We start from the raw sequence: 10,344 nt of genomic DNA on the forward strand, positions 1-10,344 counted from the left end.
AGTGACAGTTAAATTTGGCCAACATTTAACTGTCACTTCGAACAGTTTAAATTATAGTTTGAAATGGTTTAACTGTCACTTCGAACCGTAACTTTTTGGTGATATTTGAAATTATAAACTTAACCGTAACGTTACGGTTCGAAGTGACAGTTTAAATTATGGTTTTTACAGTTTCTTTATAATTACAGTTTCAAATATGATTTTTGCACTTTGAACATTTAACTGTCATTTCGAACCGTAACTTTTCGATGACGTTTGAAATTATAAAAAAACTGTAAAAACCGTAATTTAAACTGTCAAAAATATAATTTCACACTCGCATTTAAAAGAATAAAATATTTTTAACCGAATTAGATATTTACTACTAACTAATTTGCCAAGGAAATGTTTAATTAATGAATTTAAAAATAAATAGTTAAAGGTTAAAGTTAAATTAAAAGTTAGAAAAAATAGAGGGACTTTTTTGAAATTTAACTTAAAAAAAATTTTGAAATTTAAATTTTTTGAATAATTTTTTTTGGATATAAAATCTTTAAAATATATATATATATATATATATATATATATATATATATATATATATATTAATAGGAACCGGACCGATTTCTATTTTTTGTATTTAAAAAAAATAAAAAATAAAATAAAATAGAGAAACCGGAAGGCTGGCTTTCGGTATCTTTGCAAAATAAAACCGGAAGGCTGTCTTCCGGTTTCGAGCCCAGTTAAACGAGCACTATAGTGGACAAAATGTTTAACCGAGCTCTTAATGAGGAATTATCCTCATTAAAAGCCCCATTTTGAGGCAAAATTCTTTCATTTTCATCATATTTCATTCCATCAACCAAACATATGAATAATTATTTTTAAAGAAATGACTACTTTATTCATTGATAATACATATTCTATTCTATTTTATTTCATTCTATAAATCAAACGGCACATGCTACTTAAAATGAATATTACACTACATATTTCATCATTAAATATTGTGTGTTCCTTTCCCACGACCAAAAACTTAGACTCGAGTCTTTTGTACTATAAAAGTAGTTGCCCCTTTGAGAATTCTTTTCGTCTCAAATCCGATAAACGGGACTTGACACCCAATGATTAAGCAAGCTCAAAACCCAAACCAAATACCTATTCATAAGCCCAGCCCGGCCCTAGTAGCTATCTTGTCCAAACCCAACCTAGTCCACGACTATATTCACATCGGGATCGAGCAAACTGTGTCAACTATTTCATTGTTCACTAGCCATAGCTAATTAGCTATCAAACAAAATACAAAATAGTACTTTATACTTCAGAACTTTTCAAAAACAGCCAAAGTTATTAGATGTCAACGAACTTTACATTTCAGCTATTTTTCAAGAGCATCAATTATATACTTCTCAACCAATTTTTAAGTAAATGTCAACACAAACTATGAGTTTGCTTAAATGTTCATCCGTTGTCGCCACGGACAAAACAGCGTAAAATCCACGATGATCTAGTCGTAAAGGCCATCTTCATGCCATATGTCTACTAAGAAGTCTACCATTTCCTGCCAAATGAACAAAAAGAGCATCAATATCGCCCCGCCATAGGCAAGACGTGAAACAGGGAAAATGTTCGCGGAAACTTACAGCTAACGGTATCGACTGTTGAAAAGGTTCGTTTGAACAAAGAAGATCCTCATATGTCGTAGTCCAGCTGCAAAACGAGAATATTTTATGTGAGTGAGTCATATCATGTTAATAATCGTGTTAGTGTCAAATTCGTGTAGGGAACGAACCTCATGATTGGCTCTGTTTGCATTCTCTGCGGCTTTCGAGATGCATCACCAACCCATTGCTTTCTTATCTCATGCCAAGAAATCTCAGCTGCATCATAAAGTCATTACATTATCTCCTCAAACATTCATGCAAAGAATTTCAAATAGCATGTAAAATCGTAATGTAATTCAGTTCGCTTCGGTTTAGTTCTGAAAATTGGGATTCGAAAACATAGACAAGCTTCACTCGAGCAATATAGAGACCGAGAAGAGGCATACCATGGTTCACGAAGAGATGTTTCTCAGCGGAATTTTCTTTGGTGGCCGGGTTATTCAAACCTCCCATTAGAACATTTTCACGGGTTGAATTACTACGATTAGTCTCCATTGTTTCCTCCTTCGACAACCATCGCCTTCTTAATCACTATCCTGAAGAAATGCACAGTATTGCATACAAGTTAACACGTCTTATCCGATCAGATTTACAAATTCTATCACGAAAGTTTAAAAGATTGACCAATATGTTATGACTATGGTACCCAAAAAATCATCCCAAAGCATATGTAGCAAACAAAGTTAAGGTACTGAATCAGTTTAATGAAATGAATTACGAGACCTAATAAAACTCAGCATTAATGAATCTAACATTCAATTTAATAATATGATCTAAAACGTACAACCCATTTCCCTTTTTCTTGAGGTGACGATTATGTACACGAGCAAACACACAACACGAACCCAACATAGATTCTAGGGTTGGGTTGTTGACCTGCTAACTCGAAAATGAAATGAATATTCAAAATAATTGTTATATCCTCTCATGATTTTTCATGTCACCTTAATAAAAGTAAAAAACTACATTTGTCACCGGCAAACACGGCTCAAACCCCCTAGATTTTTACATGTCATCCTTAATAGAGATAGTAAAATTGAACCTAGTTTGTGAACACATTAAACTACACATTATACAAAGCCAACATGATAAAAGCATATTAGGAGTTTGTTAACTAAATTTTAGGTCAAATTTTGAATGGTAGTTAATATGTAAACCCAAGATTTAGGGAATTACTATATCCTCCTAATTACATGCGATCCAGGAACACGACTAGTACTACAAAATCCACACTAAACCCGGTAAGTTGACAGGATAATGACACGAATTTTTGAGTTGCGCTAGAATTAACTCATTTAACATCAACTCGATAATTGATAAGATACAAACACTCCACCTTAGGATTTTAATAAGCCTAAATGGACTCATTTGACATAAATCCGATAATTGATAGGATACGAACACAACCTGTTTACACGAATTGTCAACCCGATAACAGGATTTTGACCCGAAACCCGAAATTGACACTTCTAAAAGCAGTAGAACAACTAATTTATCTCATCAACCAACAAATAAACAATAAGAATCTTATAATTCAATCTTACTAGTAGCTTCAGTTCACTTCTTTCTCAGTTCCTATCAAGAACTAACCGATGTAGGCAAACAAACCCAATTGAAATCATCTCAAATCAAAACAATAAAACGAACTCATACATAACCATTTACGAGACTCGCATTGAATTTCAAAATAAAAAATCCACCAAATAACAACAATCCATACATAGAATTTTCTAGCGAACATAGAAATGAAAGAAAATTTACCTAATTTCGACTTGGAAACTGTACGAACAACTGCTAAAGAAACCTCTGAAACTGGGGTTTTGGTCAATGGGTTCTTCTTTCTCTTGTTTCTGACGAAGATTCTTTGAATTTGGTATTAAAGGGAAGCGGAAAGATTATTTCTTTTTCCTTTTTCTTTTTTTTAAAAATTCTTTTTCCTTTTTTATTCGGTAGGAAGATTGAAATTTATGAGAGCCAATAGAAGTGAGCCGCACTGCCGGAGAGAGGAAATGTTTCGGTGTACTACACTCGGATGGTTACAAATCAATGTGCCCAAACCTGTGGGCTAGGCGTGGCGATCTGTTATTCGTTCGATTTGGCTATTTGGTCCCACTCCAAACTGCGATTTGGATTAAGATTGACTCGAATTACTATAAAGCTAAAATTACAAAAAATGAGTCAAATGAGGCTCATTTATATATGTGAGCTGTTATATACCGCATCCAAATTCCGGTCCATCGCCCATTTGTGACATATTTGCCCTCACTTTTTGAAACAAGAAAGTGGAATTTTCTCAAATCCTCTCTACCTTCTTTGCATTTTCTTTCCAAAATCATAAACCCGAATAACAATAATTAAAATTATGAAAATAATTGATATGTGACAATCCGAACCTCGAAAATGGATGATTACGAGTCGGAAACATTAAGATTTATATTTTTTTATCAAAGAACTCATGAAAATAATACATATTTTTCATGACGATTTTGCATTTTTCGTCACAAAAAATAGGAGAATTTTTAATATTTCATCACAAAAAATTGAATGATTTAGTATTTTTCGTCACTAAAATTTTTACGATTTTGTATATTTCAAAATTTGGCCTAAACGGATGCGTCATACCACCCGATCCATGGCGGGAATGGATGCGGCGTACCACCCGACCCATGGCGGGAATGGATGCTGCATCCGTTCCCACCATGGCGGGAACGGATGCCGCATACCGTCCGACCCATGGCAGGAACGGATGCCGCATACCGTCCGACCCATGGCGGGAACAGATGTCGCATCCGTTCCGACCATGGGTCGGACGATATGCCGCATCCGTTTAGGCTAAATTTTAAATTCTCTCTCAAAAATTTTTTTTCTCAATTATGGCAAGGGCAAAATTTTTATGGCAAGGGCAAAATTGTCCAATGGGAGCGGTGATAGGGAATTTGGATGCGGTATATAGCAATACCACATTTAACTCATTTACTCAACCTACTACATATCTAGACTGTTTTTGTATGACTTTTCCATAATACCTCTCACCTTCCCACTTCCCCAAACGCGAACGGTCTCTCCCCTTTTCTCCTTGGTTGCATGAAACGGTGGCAGCTCCTCCATTAATGATTCCAAGACTTTTGATCTTCCTTTAAATTTCACGAAATCTGCACAATTTCTCCAAATCACAATGTATTTCTCTTATTCATCTCTTCATCTCTTTATTCTGCAACTTCCTAATCCTAAAAAACGAAATCATGATTCTTCATCTTCCATTTCCTGCTCGTTCGAAGAAAAATTGCGATTCTACGTTATTTTCATCGTTTTTTCCAGTTTATCATATTGGGTTCGTCGAAAAATGTAAGTATATACTGTTTTTTCTGCGTTTTTCCCATAAATCCACTTAGCATATGTGATTTTCGCGAAGTCTGCGGGAACAAATTTATCAATTTTACTTCGCGAAACGATGATTACGCGAAATTTGCGAGGTAATTCGATAAATTTCTCTCGCAAACTCCGCGAAATCATCGTTTCGCGAAGTCAGAGCGTCACATTCCTCATCGCAGACGTCGCGAAATCATTGTTTCGCTAAGTAAAATCACCCTCTTCCTTGCACATTTATGTTCGCATACTTAGCGAATCATCATTTCGCAAAGCCAAATCTTCATTTTTTCTGACTAACACGATTAAATTTTTCTGAAGGTGGTTGAATACATAATATTCATTCCTGGAAGCTGGCTTGTTAGGGTGCCATGAGAGACATCCATTCAAAAATGTCTGGACTTCCAATCATCGGTCGTGAATAAGAGCTTACATCGTGCGACACATCCATCCCTGTGGTGAATAGTAGTCTATGTATCGTGAGACATCCATCCATCGGTGGTGAATAGAAGTCTATGTATAATGAAGTGATTTATTAGGAGTTTATTGTGGCAATCTTGTTCTGTATCGTGAGAAACATCCATCCATCGGTATTGAATAGGAGCCTATGTATAATGAAGTGATTTGTTAGGAGTTTATTGTGGTTGTTGTAAATTTTGATAATGTTATGATTTTAATATTAGAATCCGTTGTTGTTTATTTTTTGTTATATACCACTTCGCGAATTATCTTCAAAACATATCCAGGCTTCGCATATGCTAATTAAATTCATCAACTAACCAAATATTAGCTTCGCAGGCTTCATATATGCTAATTAAATTCATCAAGTAAAACCAAACATTAGCTTCGCAGGCTTCGCATAATATCGATTCTGCGAAGTCAGACGGGAGGGAGACAGACGCGCGTAAATATTGAGGGTATTATGGAAAAGTCACACAAAATCAGTCTAGATATGTAGTAGGTTGAGTAAATGGGTTAAATATATAAATGAGTCTTCCATTTGACCTAGTTTTATAATTTTTCCTACTACAAATTAAGGATTTAATCAGTATGAATAACTATATTTTCGGGTAAATTATTAGAAGCATCCGGTTCTCCATGTCAAATGGAGGACCTTCCATATATATTTTGACACGTATAATATAGATCCATGTATATTATAAGAAGTCCCACTATTTTAATTATTACGTGGGGTCACAATACACGTGTCCAAATGTGAATTAGAGGTCCTTCGAGTGACATGGAAGACTCAATGCTTAATATAAGAACTCGTAAATTATATACGTGTTGTCTAATCTTTGTTATTTTTCATTCTTTGGTTTACAAATTTCAATTTTGCGCATAAAATTATACAATATTTTTGTGATCTCCCACTAAACTATATATTCGTTAATTATAACCGGTCAATGTGAAGTCAATGCATCACGTCAACAATTTGACCTTCCTAAAAGTCATAATTGCTGACATGACGCGTTGACTTTGCAATGGCCATTCGACTTTTGACTTCTAGAGATGTCAAATTGTTGACGTAACGCGTTGACCAGTCATAATTACCAGCTGTACACTTTAGTGAGACGTCACTAAAATGTTATACAGTTTTATGTGCAAAATTGAAGGCTATACACCAAAAGTAAAAAATGACAAAGGTTGTACAATACGTACGTAATTTACTCCTATATTTCCCCTAAAATATAAGGTAAATTACAACCATGGCTATTAACTTTACTTTTATTACAGTCCTTAAATTTCATAATCGAATATTATGGCTTTTGAATTTTGCACTTTACTAATATAACAACTATTTTTCCGTTGATTAAGTCAAAATGATCGATGACGATCTCAAAATAAAAATCCAAAAATTAAATTTGTTAACAACGACATTTCTAGTGGAATCATCGTTTTCAATTTTTTCTAAAGAATTTTTTTTCAAATTAAAGTTTTTTAGAATATCATTTCTATTAACTTTACAATGAAGATTATTAAAGTGATCATCTTGTTTAATGATAAAAGGGACCATTATATTGACGAGGGAATCAACATGAAAGTCTAAGAAAAGCTTGAAGCATGGCTTACATGGCACGTGAAGACAACAACATGTTGTATGAACTAACAAGATCAAAGAAGCTGAGGAAGAGGGGCCACACGACGTATGACCTCAACCACACATCGTGTGAGATCTTTGCAAAGTTTTTGTTTCCTTTTGTCTAATTTACACAACGTGTCCTTGCTACTACACGATGTATTAGTCATAACGATGCCAGCCCGAATGAAGCCTAATGAAATGCCACACGGTGAGTTCTTTACAACACTCACCATGTGGATCCCTCCACGTCTCAGCCACACGGCGTATCAACCAAACAACACACCATGTGACATAACTTTATGACCAAGTTATACTCTCGCAAAGAGATATTTATTGCTCTGTCATTATGTAGTTACTATTTTGCCACTTGACTTTATTGACTTGTTTGTCATTATCTTATTTCCTTTCACTTTACCCCCTATTGTTTAGATAACGTTTGTAAAAGCTACGAGGGTTATTATGTCTTTTATCACCAGGGTCGTTCCTGAGCATAGGCAGGAGGGCGCATAGCCTAGGGCCTAAGAGAGGGAAGGGTCCCAAAATAATTTAAATAATAATAACAATAACAAATCTTAAGTTGCGAAAATAATCCTAAGTCTAAATAGAATCATAGTATACATATAGACATAAGGGAGGAAGGGACCAAAAGTAAAAATTTTATAATAAAGAAAGTACAAAAATTAAAATATCAAAAGATGTACCAATAATAATTATAATCACTAGACCTAAACAAATCACAATGCACAATTTTATTACTATATTTTCTTATAATAGTTTTTCATATATTGATGCAATGCACATTATGTTGATGTCCGCATTTAAAATTCTTTAGTTTATCAAAGCAGCAAATTATTATCCAAAAAATTCAATTGCTTTTCAAATCCTTGTTGAAAGATTTTTTTTAAAACCTAAGATTATTGAAAAACTATCTGAGATCATCAACGTCAGAATAAAAGTTGAATGGTTTAACAAATTTTATGTATTCAAAGAAATATGTTAGAACATATTGATGTAAACACTATTTTAATGATTCTGCAACTAGAAATACTCGTAGATAATGTTTTGTATGAGCAACTCGGTACTTACAATGAAATAAAATATTTTTTTAAATATGAAATCGAATGTTTTTATTAAATTTCTTGTTATATGTAATAAAAAAGTGTCAATTTTTTTTTTAGATAATTGATTTTTCCACTTCATTTATTAAGGTCCTCATTTGCTATTTGGTCCACATGCCTCCAAAATCTCAAGATCGGCCCAGTTTATCACATATGCTTAGGAAAGTATATAAGCTCCACTGTTTGTAAAGAAGAACAACTTCTTAAGTAAATAACGGTGTCATAAGTTTTTATATATTAAAATTTTCTAGTATTTTAATAAAAAAATTAGGTAAATAATTATAAGATATCTATTCATTAAATAACATACCAGTTATTCAATATGTTATGCAAAAATAATTATATAAGCGTTCAGTTGTAGATCGAAACTTAATAGTGTATAAATTTGTCAAGTTTATCCTTCATAGATTGAGATTAGGCATGCATATTTAACATTTGATCCTCCTAAATCTGTATAAACATAACATAAAGCGAGTTATGTTTGAAATTTTTCTCATGGATTTTCGGTCTAATCCACACTCTTATTATATATATTATATATTTTTATGTACAATTTATTTTTGGGTAATTAATTTATTAGTTCTTATATTTTGACAAAACATACTATTTAGTCCCTGTATTTTCAAAAACACACGGTAAAGTCTCTAACGTTTTTCTCGGTGTCCCTAACGTTTTTCTCGGTGAACTGTTTAGTCCATGTCGTTAGACTCTCATGAAGATTATGTTAGTCAATTTGGATTTGCGTTCTTCTTTTCCTTTATTTTCCTTTCCTTTAAACTTTAATGCATCTGAAATCAACTTTGAATGTTCTTCTTCTTGATTTTATTCTTAATCGTTTAAATTCGTAAGCATTGGGTCTGTTCTTTTTCTTGTTCTCCATACAAATAGCTTCTTCTTCTAAATTGGATTTCCTCTTCTGAAGTTTGAAGGTAAATAGTAAAAGGTAATTTAGTCATTTTTGAAGTCATAAACGGTAAAAAATCTAACAAACAGACGGAAGGACTAAACAGTTCACTGAGACAAATGTTAGGGACCTTACCATGTGTTTTGTCAAAATATAGGGACTAATAAATTAATTACCATTTATTTTTTTAATACAAATTATTTAAGATTATGTGTATTGTTTCAGTTTGAATTAATTAACTAAACTTTAATTTATTACAATTTTGTTGTTAATAATTATAGTTTAATTTTAATCATTACATTATGTTTTAATATGAATATATTAGGATGGGTTAGATTGGACTGAGCTTAGGGATTAGTCTTTTAATTTGATCCATTCCAATGGAAGTCTTTAGAAAATCACTCTCTTAATGATATTGGGCCCAAATCCACCTATACATTTTCATATTGTGGGTTGGTTTCAAAATTGTATTCCACCTCCAATAATTGGTAGAACTATAAATTCATTTGACCTTATGGTTTTATTCATAGACGATAATTTATTTTTATTTTTTTTAACTTGCAAAAAGTTTTTGATAAATATTTCAAGTTATCTCACAATGAATAGAATAGCTATATATATATATATATATATATATATATAGAAATTCATAATGTTCATCTTCCAAGCCAGTGTTCAATGGACATGCTTGAATATAAAAAGTGCTATTAAATTGATAACATTGAGATATTATCCCAAGGACCAAAAGAGATATTCACCTAGAGCGGCCACGTGTTGATCACCTGATACTGGAGTATCAGGGCGTATTGAGCAAGGAGATCCGACAGGCGGATCACCAACACCTCACCACAAGAGACCCGCGGGCGAACCTATGAGGCGAATCGCCATAAGCCTCTCAATCCGCTACTGAAACAGCTGAGCCGATTCCGCAATAAAGACCATTAATAAGCTAACGGGCATACTTAAAGGAAACCAGTAACCGCCATTAATGAAGCATTAATGGAGACTCTTTGGTTACTAAAGGTTACAACTTCATGACTATATATAGCTTGCATCTCAAGCTATCAAGGTACACATTCACTTACTCTTTGTCAATTCAGTTTGCTCTCTTGTTCTTCTATACTGACTTTGGCATCGGAGCTTCCCCCCGTCGAACCCAACAACGCCCCCACAGAGACGGAAACTTATCGGAAATTCTCCACTAGTCATCAATTGGTGTGGTGAACGTGG

The 10,344-nt window shown here is 33.4% G+C and overlaps 1 protein-coding gene across 2 annotated transcripts; it reads right to left on the bottom strand.

Annotated features, from left to right (window-relative positions):
- Positions 1 to 1,215: 1,215 nt before the first annotated feature.
- LOC136208350 (uncharacterized) lies at positions 1,216 to 3,624 on the bottom strand. 2 transcript variants are annotated; one of them, XM_065999189.1, is made up of 5 exons: positions 3,405 to 3,624; positions 2,030 to 2,174; positions 1,772 to 1,859; positions 1,623 to 1,689; positions 1,216 to 1,540 (listed from the first exon to the last, which is right to left on the bottom strand). In XM_065999189.1, the coding sequence occupies exons 2-5, from the start codon at positions 2,136 to 2,138 to the stop codon at positions 1,487 to 1,489; spliced, it is 318 nt and encodes a 105-aa protein (XP_065855261.1). In that variant the 5' UTR covers positions 2,139 to 2,174; positions 3,405 to 3,624; the 3' UTR covers positions 1,216 to 1,486. The 2 variants fall into 2 exon arrangements, with proteins under 2 accessions (XP_065855261.1, XP_065855260.1); XM_065999188.1 differs by having other exon boundaries at positions 2,030 to 2,179; positions 3,405 to 3,619.
- Between the last annotated feature and the right edge of the window lie 6,720 nt (positions 3,625 to 10,344).

The sequence above is a fragment of the Euphorbia lathyris genome, chromosome 10 (assembly GCF_963576675.1).
Source record: "Euphorbia lathyris chromosome 10, ddEupLath1.1, whole genome shotgun sequence".
Classification (NCBI taxonomy): Eukaryota; Viridiplantae; Streptophyta; class Magnoliopsida; order Malpighiales; family Euphorbiaceae; genus Euphorbia; species Euphorbia lathyris.

What these genes read in the sequence shown, in the direction of transcription:
- LOC136208350 (XM_065999189.1), bottom strand. Translation starts at nt 2,138, where the DNA reads ATGGAGACTAATCGTAGTAATTCAACCCGTGAAAATGTTCTAATGGGA. An exon ending in CAAACAGAGCCAATCATGAG is followed by an intron (nt 1,690 to 1,771) that starts GTTCGTTCCCTA and finishes CTCGTTTTGCAG; the next exon opens with CTGGACTACGACATATGAGG. An exon ending in AACAGTCGATACCGTTAGCT is followed by an intron (nt 1,541 to 1,622) that starts GTAAGTTTCCGC and finishes TTCATTTGGCAG; the next exon opens with GAAATGGTAGACTTCTTAGT.